The following is a 20,824-nucleotide window of genomic DNA, read 5'->3' as shown; positions in this document are numbered from 1 at the left end:
TATGTCCCACCCCACAAGTCTTCTTTCATGTCTTTCCACAGATTTGGTGAGACTTGCTCTTTCATTTCCTTTATGTCTCCTCAGATGATAATGTAACAGAGACTACCCAGGCTACATAAAATAACACCTTCCCAAACTCTGTCCTTCTAACTCAGCTTTGTTTTCTTCCCATATTGCGTATATCCCTTGATAGATCCATTGCCGTTGATTCCAACTCCTGTGGCCCCCTGTGTGTGTCTGAGTAGAAATGAAGTATCGGGTTTTCAATGGCTGTGATCTCATGGTAGCAGATTGCCAAGGTGCTGTCTTCCTTGGTGCTACCAGGTGGATATAAGCTGCCAATCATCTGGCGGCTAACCATGTGTAATTCATTTATGTCTCTCAGGGACCTGTCCTTTAATGTTATACATATTTACCTGCTGAATGGAATCGCCATAGTGTAGAGACTGTGATCACTTCGTTGACTCCCTTGTCCCCGGTGTTGCGTAGAAACTAGCTGAAGTAGATTCTCAGTGAATGTTTGCTCAACTGGTGGGGAAAGTGAGGTTGAAAGGAGGACCCAATAGCAGAAACAGGGCTGGACTTATGATGCACATTGCTCTGACAGTGAGACTTAGTTATCATTGAGAACTGGCCCCTTCTCAGACTGACTTCTGCTTTATGTCTCTTTCCAGGTCTACAGTCTCCCAGGCTGTGAGGATTTTGCTATGACTGCAGCCCTCTCACGGAATCAGGACTGCCCCTTGCTGTCACAGCCCCGCCAGGCTCCCTCCCTGCCCTGCCTCTCCTTGGCACCAAGTCACCATGGGAAGCGTCAGTAGCCTCATTTCCGGCCACGGTTTCCACAGCAAGCACTGCCGGGCTTCCCAGTACAAGCTGCGCAAGTCCTCCCAACTCAAGAAGCTCAATCGGTACTCGGATGGACTGCTGAGGTTCGGTTTTTCCCAGGAGTCGGGTCATGGCAAGTCCAGCTCCAAAATGGGCAAGAGCGAAGATTTCTTCTACATCAAGGTCAGCCAGAAGGCCCGGGGCTCCCACCGCCCAGACTACACGGCCCTGTCCAGTGGGGACATGGGCCAGGCTGGGGTGGACTTCGGCTTGTCCACCCCACCCAAGCACATGCCCTTCTCCAATCAGCTAGAAATGGTAAGTGAGGGTCTGTGGTGAAGGTGGGAAGAGTTAGAGAGCCAGAAGAGATCAAAATGGGGGCAGGAGTGGGGAAGAACTCTGAAACCTTTCAATCTCTAAAAGAGGTGTTAATGGCAGCTTAGCACAGAAAGCCAAGCTTGGACAAGGGAGTAGAGCCCTGGTCAGTTGCCCAAACCAGGAGTCTTAGCCCACTTGAAAACAAAGAGTACTATGGAAGTTAAGCCTGCCTGAGCACTGCTGGGATGTAACTCTGGACTCTTAAGGTAGGACAGACAGTGTCATTTTCAAGCACATGAGAAGGGGAGGGAATTTTGCATTATCTGTAAGAGCAGATGAAGAGTATGTTTGGCAAGTTTGCAGCTTCTCTCTGTGGCCGACTCTGTATATCCCTCCTGGGTAGTGGTTGCCTGCCTGCACGTTGGCCCCCAGCCCATGCCAGCCTCGTGCACAGAGAGAGGAATGAACCACTTCCCAATCCTGGGCCATCCACATTTCTGACTGGGGCTCAGACAGTGTGATCTATAGAGTTTTCAGAAGTAGATCACCAAGCCCTTCCTCCTAATCTGTCTGTAAAGCTCTGCAAGATCATAAAAACATGAGCATGTCTGTAGACATGGTTTATTCTTGGCACCACATAAAGTGCGCTCCCTGTCTGGGAAGCGAGCTTCAGTCTTCCACTCCTGCGCCACAGAGCCGAGGCCTTTTCCTTACTTGTTCTAGTGGTGCAGTGCATTCCTCACCTCAGACGGGCCTGGAAGTATCTTTGGCTGCACGAGGGCTGCAAGTGTGTTGTTACTGTTAGTTCAACAGTGATGACGGCAAAAGCTTCCTGACTGCTCAGTTACTCAACCAAATACCCCTGGTTCCCACCAGGGGCAGGAAAACAATTTTCCTTTTCAATCTTCCCTCCTCCTTCCCACCTGGTGGAAATGAATTCACGGCTCTGGTATATTAGGAAAATGGCCTTTTATGTTTGAAAAGAGCTTTGCAAAAGAAAATGCTTTTTAAACTGAAAAGTACCGTGGTGATGAAAATGGTGCTTTTTTAAAAAAAGGATTGTTGCCTCAAGTGATCCTTCCAGACTAGTGAGAGGTCAGGGCCCATGTTCTTGCTCCAAGTGTAAGGGACAGTGAAGACAGTAATCCTGGTCTGCTTGTACAGGGACATGCATCTTGTCCAGACTAGACCTTGGGCCTCCAGAGGCCAGCTTGATGTCCTCATCTTATATCACACAAGAACCCCAGAGCCAGAGCCCCAGTCCCAGTATCTCAATGAACCCCCAAAGGATGTTTGTCTCAGGAAGACTCTCACAGGCTGGTGATAGCTTGACGTTTCATAAAACAACATGTCTGAGTAAGTACCAAAGGTCTGCCCCTTAGATTCACCATATTAGGCAGCATTACAGCAACAGGTGAGATCTCTGACTACTGACCGAGAAGGGGGCCAGCTGGGCTGGAATGCGCTCAGGAGTGGGTCACAGAAACTGTGTGGTGGGACAGAGACTAGACGAGTGTTGAAGGGAGATAATAAAGGTCAACGTGGTCTGTTTCCTCGCAGGGCTCAGAGAAAGGGGCGGTGCGGCCCACTGCATTCAAGCCCATGCTGCCTCGGTCGGGAGCCCTCCTCCACTCTTCCCCTGAGAGTGGCAGCCACCAGCTGCACCCTGTCCCCCCAGACAAACCCAAGGAGCAGGAGCTGAAGCCCAGCCTGTGCTCCGGCGCGCTGTCTGACTCTGGCCGGAACTCCATGTCCAGCCTCCCTACACACAGCACTAGCAGCAGCTACCAGCTTGACCCGCTGGTCACCCCTGTGGGGCCCACCAGCCGTTTTGGAGGCTCGGCCCACAACATCACACAGGGCATCATCCTGCAGGACAGCAACATGATGAGCCTGAAGGCTCTGTCTTTCTCCGATGGGGGTAGCAAGCTGGCCCACCAGAATAAGGTGGACAAAGGCCCCTCGTGTGTCCGCTCCCCCATCTCCACGGACGAGTGCACCATCCAGGAGCTCGAGCAGAAGCTGCTGGAGAGGGAGGGCGAGCTCCAGAAGCTCCAGCGCAGCTTTGAGGAGAAGGAGCTGGCCTCCAGCCAGGCCTACGAGGAGCGGCAGCGGCGATGCAAAGAGGAGCAGGAGGGCCTGGAGCAGAAGTGCGCCAGCAAGCTGAAGCAGGCCTCCCAGAAGAGCCAGCGCACGCAGCAGGTGCTGCACCTCCAGGTGCTGCAGCTCCAGCAGGAGAAGCGGCAGCTCCGGCAGGAGCTCGAGAGCCTCATGAAGGAGCAGGACCTGCTGGAGACCAAGCTGAGGTCCTATGAGAAGGAGAAGACCAACTTCGCACCTGCGCTTGAGGAGACACAGTGGGAGGTGAGGCGAGTGCAGTGGTTGGGGCTTGGGGCGGTCAGGTGTTTGATACTAGTCCTCTGCTCTCACTTCCAGGGTCTAACAAGTATGTGTGAATACAAACTGCTCAACTGCTCGGGTGGACTGGCTAGTGAGCTAGATTGATGACCCAAAGAGATTTCTTGGTAAAACCATAGAAGTGGGAGGGATGCAGTTTTTTCCCCTCAGTACAGAATAAGGCCTCCTGCTGTCTCCACACCATCAAACGTGAATAAAATGTACTATCTGAGTCATTGGCTGAGAGGCTGGAGTCCACTTAACCAAGGCCCAGCCTCACTTCATCTGCTGCCAGATGTCTCAGCAGCACAGCCATGATTGAGTTCATGCACAGTGAATAGGAAGAACAGAATTTATACACTGCTTTTGAGGAAGTGACACCACCACTAGCAAGAATGACCCTCTTAGGTTTCAGTGATGAATTGACCATCCATTGCAGAAGTGTTTGTTAGTGGAAGCTTCTATTGGATGGGCCAAGGTGGAGGGCAGGCGCACACACACACACACACACACACACACACACGTCCCATTCAGGCACACCTGGGAATGGAGCATCTTGACCAACCTTGTAGAAAAACCAGTGTAAAACCCACATCCTGTGAGTGGAAAAGACGCTTTTCTTACCTGGAGAGGCCTGGGGTGATGAGGTGAGAGGGGCTTGCATATGGCAGCTATGTTGTACAACCCCATCCTACCCTGGGAAGTGGAACTCAAGACCATTTGTCAAACCCTATATGTCAGGGCCTGGGTCGACCAGCATCCTAGCCAGGTTAGTGTCCACCCACAAGAGCACAGCAGTCTTCTTTGCATTGGAATGTCCTGCACATGTCCTGGGAACTTCACTGACCAGTGTATCCAGGAGCAGAGAATAATAAAACAATTCTTTGTCTGGACGAGGTGGGTTGGGGGAGTGGGCAGGTAATGAAAAGAGTTCTTTACTGTTTTGCCATTTTTCCCCAAAGAGAAGCCTATGTTGGCTATTGAGTGTTGCCTTTGCTCTTCCTCATTGTTGTGAGTGCAGCAGACTCAACCCAAGCCATGGCTTACCAGGCAGACCAGGACTGCAGCACTCTGAGGCTTCTCAGAGGTAGACCTAGTGCTAGTGTTAAGCATCCATCCTTGTTTGTCCTTTCAAGTCAAGCTGAACAGTGCTGGGACCTTATTCCCAGATTATTCAGCAAGACAACATAGTAAAAGCTCAAATAAAAAAGTATGCATATATGTGTCCTTTATAATGATACATAAGCATCTTATTAACAGGTTTTTATTAATCATAAATCATTATTTAGGGTATTTGTTAATGCCATGCCCTAGGTCTTCCCATTTCAACCTTACAACAGCATTATGAAGTAGGCACTGATACTAAATTTTAATTTCATTTATAATTAAGGAAACTGAGGCACAGAGAAGTTGTATAGGAATTAATGACCTATCCAGCCAAAGTCATGGCATGTTAAGAGCTACAGTTTGATCCTGAGTTGGGCCCCAGAGTTCACATTGCTGATCACTGTTCTATACCACCATGCACAAATGCAGCCAGGTTCCCTGGTGTCCAAAGGGATGGAGGCAGGATTCAGATCAAGGTGGTCTTCTTCAGAGCCTGTGCCTCAGCCATGCCTTGTACTGATCCCTACCTGGAATGAATATGGCTTGGACATGGGAAAGCATTCCCAGAGTCCCAGGTCAACGCTGTGGGTGACTGAACCTGTGCTGTGTTCTAGTGCCAGCTCCTGAGAGATCCGAGGAATTTCCCCATTTGAGAAGACAAGTAAAAGTAGCGTCTAGTCTTACTCTGAGGTTCCGTTCTGGAGTGGGCCAGAAGCTGGCCTTTGCTCTGGACGTCCATCATGGTCATCATGGGACAGCAGTAAGCACTCTCAAGAGGCAGCCTGCCAGACTGCTCATGGTCTTCTTATGGGTCACCTTGGACCCTGAATGGCCAGTACACCAGAGAAAAGTGGGTCTTCTAGAGTTCTTCGGTTTGCATTATCACGGCTCTTGGTCACAGTTTGAGGTGTAGGAGTAGAAAAGGTGAAGCCATAAGACAGATGAAGAAACAAGATCCATCATTCAGCAGCTTTTTATTGGTCCCTATTTATGAGCCAAGCATGGCGCTTTAGTCTCTGGTGACACCTTGGTGCATATGTGAATGTAGTCTTTGAGGAGAGCTGGGTGTAGTAGGGTGTAGGGGTGAGGTCAGAGGGTTTACCCATAAATAGGAATTATAGAAATAAGATGGACACTGAATTCAAGAGTATTGGTGTTAATGTAGCAGATGAAGCCACAAGGCTTGGGTACATTGAACCAATTCCTTTGATTTGACACAAGTTGAAATGTAGATCCTGAACTGAGAATAAAGCAGGCCTGTGGACTAAGCTGGGATGGAGAATGAAAGATGTCTTTAGAGGGGCTTGGCCTTCTGTCTGGAGCCCTGGTGGTACAGTGTTAAACATTTAGCTGCTAACAGAGAGTCAGAGGTTCAAGCCTACCATGTTCCTTATGAGGAGAATGTAGCAGTCTGCTTCTGGAATGATTTACAGCAGTGGGGACCCTGTGGACTGTTCTACTCTGTTCTAATAGGGCCTGACTATAGGATTCTGACTATGAGTCAGAATCAACTCAGGGGAAATGAGTTTGGTTTTTTGCCTTGACCATCATGTGCCATCAAGGCCACCATGTTTGAAGACTCAAGTAAGGCACCAATATAGAATGCGCTGAGGAAACTCACTTCTTGGCATCTTCTTTCCTCCCGGCCCTCACCCTTGGCAGGTGTGTCAGAAATCAGGCGAGATCTCACTCCTGAAGCAGCAACTGAAGGAGTCCCAGACAGAGGTCAATGCCAAGACCAATGAGATCTTCAATCTGAAGGCTCAGCTGAAGGACGCTCGGGGCAAACTGGAAGGCATGGAGTTGAAGACCCAGGACCTGGAGAGCGCCCTGCGCACCAAGGGCCTGGAGCTGGAGGTCTGCGAGAATGAGCTGCAGCGCAAGAAGAATGAGTCTGAGCTGCTGCGAGAGAAGGTGAACCTGCTGGAGCAGGAGCTGCTGGAGCTACGGGCCCAGCTTGCCCTGCAGCGGGAGGGCGCCGCCCTGCGGGGCCTGGGTGCCGGGCAGGGCGCTGCCTTCTCCGAGGACATCCCAGCCCTGCAGCGGGAGTTGGAGCGGCTGCGGGCTGAGCTGAAGGAGGAGCGGCAGGGCCATGACCAGCTGTCCTCAGGCTTCCAGCACGAGCGGCTGGTGTGGAAGGAGGAGAAGGAGAAGGTGATCCAGTACCAGAAGCAGCTACAACAGAGCTACCTGGCCATGTACCAGCGCAACCAACGCCTCGAAAAGGCCCTGCAGCAGCTGGCCCGAGGGGAGGGTGCAGGAGAGCCTTTTGAGATTGACCTTGAAGGGGCCGACATCCCCTATGAGGACATCATAGCCACTGAGATCTGAAGTGGGAGGAGTAAGGCCAGGCATTGGGAGCAGGGGTGCTGAGCCCGTGAGAGGCCACTTACCTGCTCAGTCTCCCTGCTTAGGCTTCGAAGCTAAGCCAATCCCCAGACACACACATAGAGCCTGGAGTGGAGGGAGGGTTTGGGGATCAGCCTTTCTACCCGTTCCATCTCCTGGTGTTCACCAACCCTTTATTCACCAGAAATAGGTTCTGACTCCCCTGGCCTTCCCCAGAGAAGAGGCACAGAGGTCTCCCTGCTTTGGTTAAGCCCCACTCGTTCCCCAGCAGAGGCCTTGGGTGGGCTGACACAAGCCATTGAAAAAAGAGGCACCCTCTTCCTAGGAAGTTGGTGGCGGCCCCAGAGGCTGGGTGCGCCCCTTCCCAGGGCAGAACTTTCCATCCCTTTTCTTTTCCCACGGTCTTTTCTCCCTGGATATCTTAGGATTCCTTGGGGATAAAAGGAAACCATTCCTGACTAGAAACCTTGCCATCTGACCCCACCATAACCTCGGCTCTTCTCCTCTGGCTGCAGAGATAAGGAGAGGTTGGCGTCAGTGTGCAGAGCCTGGCTTGGCAACATCAGAGCTGCCGCCACTGGAGAAGCCAGAGCAGGAGGGGAGGGCTGGAGAGCCCAGGAGTGTGGAGACATGGCGAGACCCAGAGGAGGTCAAGGGAGAAGCTCACTAGTGAGGATCATGGCAGATACGGGCTGGAACCTGAGCTTCTCCCTGCTGGTCCTGGCTGGAGGTGACTGGCCTGGGGATAGCCTTTGACCTCATGGAGCTCTCTTCTTAAAGCCATTGACACCAGGCCATGGATTGGGCTCTGGGAAGCAGTTTGAAGGCAGCCTGATGCAGGGAGGGTCAGGATCTCTGATTGTTGCAGGGAGACCTCTAGATCTTTTCAAGTAGGAAACAGTTGGCCTCTGGATTCTCTCCAAAGATCAACCCATTGCTCACCACTCTAAACCAACAAAACCCAAACCCGTTACTACTGAGTCGATTCTGACTCCATAGACTACAGAATAGAAGTGCTCCACAGGGCTGTCTTGGCTGTAATCTTAAATAGAAGGAGATCACCAGATCTTTCTTCTGAAGTGCTGCTCAGTGGATTTGAACCACTAGCCTTTCAGTTAGCAGCCGAGCCTAACCGTATGTGCCACCCACAGTACCCACCTCCACTAAGATGGTGCATATATGGGCATTTCCCACCTCTGCCTCTGGCCCTCTGGGCTTCATTTCTCCATTGCATGTTCAGTGCTAAATTTAAACAAGAGTCTTACTGATTAGGAGGAGGGGTCCTGGTGTGCCCCTAAGCTGGAGCCTCAGGCTGGGAGAATAAGCAGCCTTATGAAGAACCAGGGCCACCAACAGCCCCTTCACCATGAGCTCCTAGAACCGTGAAGAATCCAGAGAGCTGAAGCCTTACTGGGGATGGTCCCATGCCCAGGGGTGCTAGGACTTCTCTTCTGAAAGGTACAGAACTGGGAGTGGAGAAGAGATGAAGTTTTTCAGTTGCTCGGTTCAAGGAATTTTCTTTCTCTTCCTTCCCCCCCCCCACCCCCCGCTCCATGTCTTTTCCGAAGCAAGCAGATCAAGCAGGCAGCCAGACTGTTCCTGTTCTATTTTTGACTCTCGCCACAGCTGCTGCTCTTAAGACACCAGCCCTTGCTGGGTTCCTGAGCCTCCTGCCTGCCTGCTGAGAGAGGAGAGGCTGAGGGAAGGGCCTGGGTCCTTCACTGTTCAAGCCTTCTCCACTTCTGCCTCCTTTTCTCAGCAGCTTGGGAGCAGGTAGGGGCAGCCCTTCTTGCCACACTCCCATCACAGCTCCTTCCCTGAGTGTAGCTGAGGGCGGAGCCTCCTTCCCTGGGGTCTGCTGCCTGTCTGCCAGTCCCTGAGGTTAAGCTGTGCCTGTCCTGTGCTTTTACCTGACAGAGTAGGTTTTTCTGGAATTCAAGCCATTGGTCCTAGTCACAGGTTAGATTTCAGCCTCAAGTCGTCAGGCCCGAAATCCCTTCCCTGCGTCCACCATTGTGCTCACCGTGTCTTTCCCACCTCCTTGGTTCCTCCAGGTCACACCAGACTGTGCCTTGTCTGTGTCCTTTCCAGTAGCATTGCCCAATGGGGATAACTGGGCTGGCTGGGAGGCTTCCAAGAAAGAGCAGCCAGAGACCCAGTCCCCACCCTCAAGGCCAGGCCCCAGAGGAGGTGGGTGCTCAGCCAGGAGGGGCTTCTGTGCAGAACAAGCCTCTCTGTGGTGGGCCACACCCTCCACCTGGGAGAGCACTGCTTTCCCCACAGTCCCCCATACTCTAGCCAGGCCAGGCCAGCAATCCAAGGTGGCAGATGCCCTCCTTGGGCTGCACCAGCCTGAGACACCAGAGTGGCATGTAGCCCTAGGTGGCGTCCTGCAGCATTAGACCCTGCCTCCCTGTCTTCCTCCTCTGTCCTGTGGAAGAGCCATCTTCACTATTCCAGGAAACTGCTGAACCCAACCTCACCTGAAGGAACGTTGGACACCAGAGCTGAGCAGGGCCTGGACAGGTGCCACAGTCCTCGGAGCCTGGGCCAGAGAGGGCTCCCTACCACCCCGCACCCCATCCCTGAGCTCTCCTGCTTTTGCTTGCTAGCCAGCCCTCTACTCTGCTCCCTCAAGAATGTCTGTCTGGCCTGAAAATGATCCCATCCTTCTGTCTCCAAAGAAGCAGTACCACTTCACCATGAACTTTGCCTGGGCCTTGAGAATGGGGTGATCAGGCTCTGAGGGGCCCCTGGATGCTCTCCCCTCCGGAAGTCATGTCCTTTGCTTGGCATTCTTGGGTGCTTGGGGCCCATCTCTCTCTGGGCTGCCTGTCCTGCCTCAGGTAGTCTCTGAGCCACCAGGTCCTCCCTACCTGGCCCCACCTTGTCTGGGTCCTTATGGGGCCATCTCTCGGGGGAGAGTTGTCCAGGGGTAAGCCAGGCTGAGCGGTGGGAGGAGGACATCCCTGGGGCCGAGCTCTCCCTAGCCGCCTTGGAGGCTGTGCCCCTAGACTGGAGAGCTGCCCTCACCACTCACCACTGGTGTTTGTGCAGTGACCTCAGGGGAGCCGGGAACTCCAGTGGAGGCTGGCTTTGGATGGATGAGCATTTGGAAGAATATGTACATAGATATTCTTCTCTTTATTGTTTTTGGTTGTTGTTTGATTTGGTTTGCTTTTGCCAGCTTCATTTTGTTCTATTTTTGATGCTATTTTCTGGCCATGTAAACAATTTCTGGTAATTTTATGTTTTTATTTATGAATAAAGTATGCCATTTCTCATGCCTTCCGTTAGCCTTCTTTGTCTGCCTCGCCTCCCTCAGTCCCCTCACTGTGGGGTAGCAGCTCCTTGGAGCTTCTGCATCTTGAACTTGAAAGGTTATATGTATTTCCACCAGCAAAGGGAGTGAGCACAGATCTAGGTGAATAAGGAGAATCGTGGTGGGAAAAGCATGTGCCTTGGGGTCAGACAAACCTAAAGCTGATCCTTGGACATCCCTCATGGTCTTAGCTCTTAAGAAGGTCCTGGGCTGATCTGGAAGAAGGCAAAGGAGACCAAGGTCATCCAAAAATGACATCCCTCGCTCTCCTGGTCTCTCCTATTTCCCTCTACTAGCTGCTAACCTCACCAGGCAACTTAGTCTGATGCATATGGCCTCTTTGGCAGGAGATCAGAAAGGCTATTGTTGCCACTGCCCCTAGCTGGGAAGGTGCGTTCACCACCCGGCCATCTGTCCAGCCGTCTCACTGCCAGCCTGCCTTGTTCACCGTGGACAAGTATTCCTGACTGCCCTGGCTCAGCTCCCGAGACCCCAAGGGCTCCTACACGCAGGCAGGATCCAGAAGAACAAATAAAGACTAACGATGCAAGGCAGCAGGGTCGACTTGAGGGGTGGATGACGAGGCCTGGAGGGAAAGGCCCATGTGGGCTCTGGGGTGGGGGGACGTGGCAGGCAGGAGATGATCTCAGGGCCAAGGGTGGGATCCACCGTTCCTAGTGCTGCTGTGACAAATACCGCGAATGGCTGGCTTTAAAAATAACCCAAAATGTCTTTTTTCCACAATTCTGGAGGCTAAAAATCCAAATCAGGATCTTGGCTATGTCAAGTCCTTCTGTGTTGATTGCCCTTGTTTCCTTGGCAACTAACACTTGGCTCTTAAATGACATGGTGTCAGTGTTCCCCTGTGTCTGTGGTTCTGTCTTTTGTGAGGTTTTTAGAACTCAAAAGGGACTCGGTTTAGGATGCACTCTACATTGCTTTTCACCTTACTAATGAACAAAAAGCCCAGTTTCCAAATGAGGTCACATGTGCCTGTCTAGGGCCCAGAGTCCTCCATGTAGTTTGGAGGGTGGGGAGCTAATTCCGTACCAGGCGGAGATGTATGGGGAATGAGCACCCACACCTACCACGTCTTTCTGCCTGGCAGGCAGGAAACGGCTCCACCACTGGAGGGCTCCCCACCTGTCCTCTCAAAGTAAGGTCAGGACTAAGGTCAGAGGGGAGGCCACGTCAAGGTGAACCATGAAGACTAAAGAAAACAAGCAGCTGAGAAGTGATGGCCAGGACAGAAGCCCACCTCTGTTCTGTCCATAGTCCCTGCTCTTTCCAATTGCCCACCAAAGGGGAGGGGCTGGGGACTAAGTTCCCATCAGGCTAGTGAAGCCTGCCCACTCTTCCTGCAAGACTTAGGACACAGCTGGAGGGCTAGTAAGTAAACTCCAATAAAACTGAAGTGGACATGGTATTGGGCTGCTAACCCAAAGGTCCGTGGTTCAAATTCACAAGCTGCTTCATGGGGGAAAAAAATGGGTAGTCTCCTCCTGTAAAGAGTTATAGCCTTGGAAACCTGATGGAGTGTCGGTGTGAGTCAGTATTGACTCAAGACAGTGTTGCTCCTTTTGGGGAGTTGTTGACATTACCCAATGTGATTCAGCGGGAAGGGTGCTCACTGCAGTCCTCCTCAGCTTAAGAAGGCCAGGCACCTTCCACATACCTACACTTAGCTGCCACACAAGAGGCCAGACAATCCTGCTGTAGAAACCACACAGAGCAGAAGGGCCATTGATCCAGCTTCGCTAGCTAGCCAGCTGCCAAATATCCCAGATGCCAGACCCCAGGTGGAGCAGAGCTGAGCCGAGCTCTCCTCACCAGGCCTGCGGCAGTTCCTACCCATGGAACCCAGAACACTCATGGAGCTGTTGTTGGAAGCCGGCTAAATTCCAGGTCATGCATCTTAGAAATCCTATGGGGTAACTCTGTCAGGACTGGAGGTAGACTCATCAACAATCTATGTTCTACAGATGATACAACCCTGCTTGCTGAAACTGAGGAGGACCTGAAGCACTTGCTGCAGAGGGTCAAAGACTGTAGCCTCCTATATGGATTGAAGCTCAACATCAGGAAAACAAAAGATTCTCTCCACTGCGCTGATTTACTGCATTATTGTGGATGGTGAAGAGACTGAGATTGTTGACAGCTTCAGTTTGCTTGGCTCTACAATCAACATTTTTGGCAACAGCAGCCAGGAAATTAAAAGACAAGTTGCACTGGAAAAGTCTGCTGTTAGAGACCTCTCCAAAGTACTGAAGAGCAACAATGTCAGCCTGGAGACTTAAGGTGTGCCTGATACAGGCGATAGCCTTTGCAGTTACTTGCTATGCATCAAAGAGCTGGACAATGACTAGGGATGATAGAAGGAGAAGTGATGTCTTTGAGCTGTGGTGCTGGAGTAGAATATTGACTATACCATGGACTGCTAGGAGAACAAACAATTTTATCCTGGAGAGGGTGAAGCCAGGCTGCTCCTTGGAGGCAAGCATTCTGAAGCTTTGTCTGAGATACTTTGGACATGTTGCAAGGTGATATCAGTCCTTGGAGAGGGACGTCATTCTTGGGAGGGTGGAGGGACAGTGCAGGAGAGGAAGATCCTCAATGAGATGGATTGATTCCATCACTGGGGTAATTGGATAGGTGTGCCGGACACAATAAGATTGGCAAGGGATAGCACAGGGTTTAGGGCTGTTGTGCATCAGGTCATTATGAGTCGCGGGCACCTCAACAGCACAGAACAACAACAAACGGGCTCTGGTGGCATAATCCATACTGAGTTGCGCTGCTAACGCAATGGCTCCTCAACTTGAGGAGTTCCAGTGGAGGTGATTTACAGCCTCACAAACACAGTGTAGGGTCCTAGGAGTAGGAACTAATTCAACAGCAGTGAGTTACAGGGTTGCTGTGAGTTGAAACAGATTGGGTAGCACATGCGACGGAACAACACCCCTCCCAGCAGCCTGCTTTCTTGCCACCAGGCAGGCTTCTTTCTATCCAAAGGGTCAAGGATAATATGAAAACAAAACAAATATGCAAAACCTCATTGCCATCAATTTATTTCCAAGTCATAGGGACCCTGAAGGACAGAGCAGAACAGCCCCACAGGGCACACCATTCTCCTGAGTTGGACCTGGTGGGTTCCAACCACTGCCCTTTCAGTTAGCAGCCCAGCTCTTTAACTACTGAGCCAGCATGCTTCTTAAGGTAGAAGGTAGAAGCAGGGGCCCTAAAATGTGGCTGGGCCCGTGGAAACGACTGGTGCCACTGGGAGAAGGCCAGGAAGCTAGGGCAAGAAGGCTTTTTCTCCCTCCAGCTTCTGCAGAAGACGTCCTGTTCCTCTTCCCAGAGCAGCCTGTGTGCTGGCTTAATGCATGTGCTGTCGAGGACAGTTCTCATGGAGTCCCTAAAACCTGATTATTATCTTGGGGAAAATATTAAGAGAGAAAGAACAAAATGGAAATGAGAGGGAGAGAGACTCCTGCTTCCCCTGACAGCATGTGGCTCTGTTGCCAGCCTCCGCCAGCATCTAAGCGCAGCCTCTCGGGGTATTTTTATCGCACTTAGACCGTGAGCATGTGAAGAGGGAAGCAGATTGCCGATCATCCCCAAAGCCTCAGCAGCAGGTGCTTTCTGAGTTATTTGAGGAAGGTCGTGCTGCCCCCAAAAGCAGGCACCATGCAGCCTGAAATATCACCATTTCGTCCATCCTTCCATTTATTCATTCAAACCCACATGTGTGCTTTCATTCAGCAAATGTTTTCTGAGCTCCCACTTTATGCAAAGCCTTGTTCTAGATCCCAAGAACACAAAGGTGAACCCCTTGGAGAACTTAACACTCATTCATTCATTGCCATCAAAGTGGAACCGATATATTGCTGACTCTCGAGAGTGTTTTCAAAGCCTGTAAATCTCACAGGAGGAGATTCCTGTGGAGTCGTCTTTTTCCAGCAGATCCCCTAGTGGATTCGAACTGCTTATCTTTGGAATGGCAGTGAAACTCTTTATCAATTAGCCCACCAGAGCTTTCTTTATATTATTGCTCTTAGGTCCCATATAATCCATAATGACTCAATGAACAACAATGCTGAATTTTGCCCTATCCTGTGCCATCCTCACAGTCTCTGATATGTCCATCCCCATTGTTAAAGCATCAAACAACCCACCCATCTGCTTGATGTTGAGCTGATCTCAATTAGTGGCAACACTGTGTGCGTCCGTGTAGAGCTGTGCTCCCTGGCATTTTTAATGGCTGGTATTTTGAGAAGTAGACTAGGCTTTCCTGCTTACACACCTCTGGAGATGCTAGAAAACCTTTGCCTTCACTATTTACACAGCCCAAAGACTCCCATGATAAATCGTACAAAACCAATAAAGCTCTGGTTAGGCAGTGTGTAACTTATCAGTCTGCTAACTAAAAGCTTAGCAGTTCAAATCTACTAGTTGCTCTATGGGAGAAAGATGGGCAGTCTCCTTCTGTAAGGATTCACAGCTTTGGAAACCCAATGAGGGGGCTCTTATGAGTCAGAATTATATATACATGTGCATGTGCACGTACACGTACACATACACGCACACGCACACACACGAGTTATGTAAGTCACTATTAATAGAAGGCACTATATCTGGAGGGAGTAGGTGAGGAAAATTGGTACAGGGAAAAGAAGGTTGGAGAACCACAAATGTCACCTTATTTCAAGATTCTCGGAGACTTTAGTAGCCATTGTCCATCCCTAACTTGGAGGCCCCGTCCTCATCCCTTCCCACGGAATTCTCAGCTAGGGGCTTGAGCAGATGTGTTGGTAACAGGTGACTGGCAGCTTCTCCTCCATAACCCCAGTTTCTCTTATTTCCTGTCCCTGAAAAACATGTATGATACCAACCTACTCCTCGCCACTAAAACTTAGCTCCTTCCACCGCTTCCCAGTAAAGACCTTTCAAAAGCTTTAAACATTAAATGTTTTTCTTCCTCCCATGGAAACGAAAAGCTGAATTTTGCAAAATGTCACAGTCCTTATATGGAGGCTGAAGTTAAAATAGCGTCTTTCTAGGTAATTGAAAAATGTTCAGCTTTAATTAACTAATCCCAATTTTTCCTCTCTCTGCTTCCTTTTCTCACTTCTTGTTTTTCTTTCCTTTTTTGTTATGTTTGCCTATTTTGATGAGAGGCTTTGCTTTACCGAGTAAATCCTAATCAGAAGGATGGTCGATCTACAGATTGAATGGAAATCCCTGTTCTACCACTCTCTCCCTGCAAGTGGGAGCCAGTGTTGGTGGCTCTTCCTCAATCTCCCTACCTCCACAAATCTTAGCTCCTATAGGGACAACTCTCTAAAGCCCCCTTTTCTTTCTCCCACCACTATGAGATCATTGGAGACCACCCAAACCATCCCCAAATGTCCACACAGTCTTTTTTTTTTACTAATAATTTTTTATTAATTAATTTTAATGATAGTTAACAGAGACTTTGTATTTCCATTCATTCATTGTTGACAGTATACTGGACATCTTCTAGTCCAATCACCTCACTTTTCTGGAAGCAGAAAGAAGATACAAAGAGGAAAGCAGTCTCAAATCTCCATTAGGTTTCCGAGGCTGTAAATCCCACAGGAGGAGATTGTCCATCTTTGTCCCCCAGAGCCTCTGGTAGATAGAAACTGCCAGAGAGGTATGGTCTTCGAGTAAACAGTGCAACTCCCTGCATCACAAACACAGTGACTGTGATTATCACTTGTTAATATGAGGCCACGACTTAAAACCATACGGAAGATACAGTTGTGCCTCAGGACTCCAGTGGCCCCAACAAAGCACCACCCTTGGGGAGCAGCTGGTCTAATTCTGATCTGCAGTCTCCCCACCACCTCTCAGCCCTTTCTCCAGAAGGCAGGCTGGTGCAGGGCAGGCCCTAGGGAGAGAGTGCGCAGCTGGGGGAAGAAAGAGACAAAGGGGGTTTGCTAGGGGGTGTGGTTGGAGCTGGGCTGGCTCTGAGCCAGCTTTTGACACTGACCAAAATCCCCTCTTTCTAAACAGAGCCGGGAAAGGTCCTTATTCACCTCCTTCCTCATGCTCCCTACCCCTCCCTTCCTGCCTTCTTCCTTTTCTTCCTCCCCTTCCTCCTCCTCTTCCACACAGTAATGATCTGACATACGGAACACACATAGGTACACACACAGAGCCCCAATCCCAGCCGCAGCCCCACGCCTTCTGCTCCCCACCCCCTACTGCCTCAATTACAGCTAATTGAGCAGTAAGTAGGCTCACTAGAGCTTTTGTAATCAGTGACAGGTGAGGCAAATGAAATTCCTTGCACCAAAAATAACAGGACTCTTTGGCTGCCATGATCTATCACTCAGGCGGCACCCTCTTGGGCTTTGGGCCTTGCCAGGAGCACCGCAAATGTAGCCTGAGGATGGCAAGGCCCAAGTTCCCTTTGCTTGATTGCTTCTTCCAGGCAGAAAATCAAGGGGCACAAAGCAAAGAGGGCTTGGGAGGGGGTAGCTCTCTTCCCAAGAAACGTGGAGCTGGGTGACTTCCCAAACCTGTCACTTGCATTTAACTCTCACAGAACTCTGAATTGTACTTAAAAAGCAGCTCCCCAGAGAGATGAGGTCACTTGGATTTCATCTCCTCTACCCCACGCATAAGCTCCAGGCCTGTGTGTGTCCATCCAAAGTTCTTTGTTTCCCGGCTAGGCTGCCTCGTCTTATTGCCCTCAGCGCCCAGTGCTGGGAATCCGGCCTCTCTGACCACACCTAGAGTGTGTGTTCTGGCACTGAGCCCCACCCCCACCCCCACCAGTCTCCCAAAGACAGTCTGGATGAGGCCTCATGCTGGCCCCACATGCCTCCTTTTAATTTCAGGTTCAGAAATCCCACCATTAAAAATAGACATCTCTGTCTTATGCTTTTTGGAGTATATCTATATCAGAAAGAATGGGTACCTGAGTAAATTAATGTGTTTCTGAAATATTTCCCAAACTAGATTAAAACAAGGCTGTGTGCTCCCTGCCACAATGGGTTCACTAGGTAGACCTCAACGTGGGTACATAAGTAGAGGCAAGGATGAGAGGACAGATAGAGCAATTTTCTTCAAAATCCCTTTTCTTGCCCACTGTTCATCTAGAGTACTTCAGGGGTCTCCAGGAACATTCATCTTCCAAGTCCTGAAAAAGCTGAGCTACGTAGAGCTTGACCACCACCATGCTGTCCACTCAAAGGGTCAGCTCTAGGAGGAAGCTTGAGGATGGACTAGGCAAGCCCTTCCCTCACTTCCTCTTACAGACTGAAAGCCGGGTGGAACCAGGCGTGTCTTCTTGGGAAAAGAAATGCAGGGGCCCAGGCAGCTTCAAGCACCTCTCCACAGCCAGGCCTACTTCACCAGCTTCCCAGCCCTTTGCCTGTGAAAGCAAATGCTTTCCAGGGAAATTCTGGCTCCAGCTCCTGTCTGGCTGGGTCTCAAAAACTATACTTAGAAAGCAGGAGGGGCCATGGCGATGCCAACTGGCCACCTCCAAGCAAGAGTTGGCGTCCCAGAAAGACACAACTTACTGAGAAACACAGTAAAGTCTCCCCTGCTTTCCCCCCAAAACTGGTTACCACCCTCCTCTTCTTGCTTCCTGAGCACAAGGAAAATGAAAGCTTCTCAGGCTTAATTCCACATGCTATCTTTAAAACATCATTGTTTGCGATGGTGTTCTCCTTCTAACTGATTCCCAAAGTGGGCAACAACTACATCAGAAAGGGGGAAACCTGGTTAGCTATTTTACTCTTTTTGTACACACACACACACACACACACACACACACACACACACACACCTGGGGAAATCCGTGAAAGAGACATTGCTTCTTATTCTAGCCTCTGGACATCTTTAAAGTTGATGTTGAAAAATGGGCCTTAAAGGTAATGTATTTGTGTGATGTATACATGTGTATGTATGTGTGTAGGAAAGGTGGGGGGGTTTAATGGTGTAAGGGGGCTACCATTTCTTTGTGCTGTTTCTGGTTCATCCTCACCTGTTACTAGGGAGAAGACTAATGTTTAGAAGTAGTTCTGAAGTGAGGTTCCTTGGGAAGCCGAGAGAGAGAGAGAGAGAGAGAGAGAGAGAGACCACTTTCATCAGGCATGGTCCCCTGTGAAGCCAGCAAAAAGACGTGAAGCCTGAGACAGTCACAATAAACAAGGATGCAAGCTGGGGTGAGAGGTCTGGGTCTTTACACCTCCCACCCTCACCACTTGACTTACGGTGTTGGTGAACAACTTTGAGTATACCATGAACTCCCAGAAAAACAGAAATCTATATTGGAAGATAAGCAAATGACTTAAAATGGCTTTTGACTTTGTAATTCCAACCAAATGATGAGATAAAACTATATAGAAATCAATTATTTATCCAAGGGAATTAGATAGCTTGCTAATATTGTAAACAAGGTATGTGGGACCACTGGGGAGGAGGCGGAATACAAATAAGGTGTGTGGAACATTATCCTGGGCATCGGTCAGTTCTGCCACCCGGCTAGGTTTTAAATGAGCTTCAGCTGTTACACTCTCAGGAGTGCCTCAGATCTGGAGGGGGCACTGAGGGACCCAGCACGACCTCTGCTTCACCCCACACTTTCTCTCCACACTGTGCACTGTTGTCCCCTAAACTTTCAGTCCTGTACCACATGCCAAAGACTTAGTGATGGAGAGAGGAGCCCTGACCTAGTTCTCTCCACTCACCCTCCAAACCCTCTGAAAATGGCACCAAGACCAAGCCATGAGTCCTGGGTGAAATGAGGGCCTACATTCACAATTTCTCTTCTTCTGATATGCAAAATAATGAGTTACTGCTCAATGAATGATGCCGCTCCTCATTATTGCCAGACAGTTGGAATGGACTCACAGCTGACCTTCCAGTGGGTTTTCAGAGGCTGTAAGTTGCATGAGACTGTCCATGTTTTTCTCAAGAAGCTGCTGGTGAATTAGAACTGCCTGACTTGGCATTTGAAATGCAACAGTCTACCAACTAGGCTACCAGAGCTACCCTACTGAGGGTCAAATCCATTTAAGACCTCAGGGAAACAATACAGAGAAGGAGATGACACCTTTGAACTGTGGTGCTGGAGAAGCGTGCTGAATATCCACGGATTGCCAAAAGAACAAACAGAAACGTCTTAGGCAAAGTACAGCCAGAGTGCTCCTTGGAGGCAAAAATGGCGAAGCTTCATCTTTGATACTTTGGATATGTAGCTAAGTGAGGCTATTCCTTACAAGGGACATCGTGCTTGGAACGATGAAGGGTCAGCAAAGGAGAGGAAGACCTCCAACAAGATGGATTGACACGGTGACTTCAGCAATCAGCACTCATGTGTCAGAGATGATGACGAGGCACAGGATAGGGCAGGTCCAGGTCCGCTGTTCACGGAGTCACGATGAAGAGTACTCAACTCAACGACAGAATCCGCGGGTATCCAACAACAATGGCCACTTCCACACTCTGGGATGGAGGCTGAGGAGAGACCAGGATCAGGAGCAAGCCCTTGTTTTACGTCCGCTTGACGATGAAGGGCAGGCACTCTTCTCTCAGAGATACCACTGAGGAGGGGTGACTCATCAACCGTTTCTATGAACAATTGGCTGAATGTCTACAGTGTGTCCAGGTGACAGGCATTTTTATTTATTTATTTTTTCTAAGACATCTGTTTATTCTTTTGGCAGTCCATGGGATATTCAGTACTCTTCTCCAACACCACAACTCAAAAGACATCAATTCTTACACTGTCATCCTATTCATTATCCAGCTGTCTAATGTGTAGCAGACAGGCACTTTTCAAGACGGCGTGGATAGTGTTACAAAATCCTCAGTGGTAAAACTGGAGCCATCAGAAGAACATCAAGTCTAGCCCTGTTTGGGGATTTGTATTTCCTGGGGAAGGGAGGCTGTGGATCTTGATTGTGCCGTGCGTTGCCCAAGAGCCAATATTCTTTCTGTGAACAGGGCTCTGTTTTCACCTATCAAAGCATCAGTTCCAGAAGCTGTCCAGCACTGTTAGGCCACACACCAGGTGCCCAGTGAGGAGCTTGGGTGGGAAGCCAGACTGATACTGAAGCTCCATGCAGTGTCACTAAGTGATTTCAACCAAGTCCCTTGGGCTCTAGAGCCCAGTTCCCCCTGCTTCCGAGGTCATGGTGAGAGAACTAAAAAATATCTACCCCTCCCACTCAACAAGCTGGTGCAGCCATCCTGGCAGTAAAGGACAGAGGAAGTGGTCATTCCCAGCCACCTTGGCCTCTACTCAGAGGAGAGGTTGCTGAGAGAACATAAGGAGAAAAAGGCAGGGAGACGAGGCTGCCACAGTGGAACGTCGTCCTGACCAAGGGCAGAGGGGTCCTCATTAAACCTAATGAGGGAAACAGAGATCTCTTCAGCCACCTCAACACTCTGGGAAGGAGGCTGAGAAAAGACCAGCGTCTGGAGAGACCCGTTGTTCTCTGTCCCCTTGACACTGAGAGG

General features: G+C 50.0%; 1 protein-coding gene across 1 annotated transcript; it reads left to right on the top strand.

The window, feature by feature from the left end:
* The first annotated feature begins 707 nt into the window (after nucleotides 1–707).
* LZTS1 (leucine zipper, putative tumor suppressor 1) lies at nucleotides 708–6,981 on the top strand. The gene is given in 4 exon segments (XM_006884807.1): nucleotides 708–752; nucleotides 754–1,146; nucleotides 2,707–3,510; nucleotides 6,313–6,981. Coding segments are annotated over 4 exon segments (1,911 nt in total).
* The last annotated feature ends 13,843 nt before the right edge of the window (nucleotides 6,982–20,824 follow it).

The sequence above is a fragment of the Elephantulus edwardii genome, unplaced genomic scaffold, assembly GCF_000299155.1.
Source record: "Elephantulus edwardii isolate Elephantulus edwardi_28Jun2011 unplaced genomic scaffold, EleEdw1.0 scaffold00038, whole genome shotgun sequence".
Taxonomy (NCBI): Eukaryota; Metazoa; Chordata; class Mammalia; order Macroscelidea; family Macroscelididae; genus Elephantulus; species Elephantulus edwardii.
Note: the sequence above shows the minus strand (reverse complement) of the source record. Positions and strands in the feature narration are given on the sequence as shown.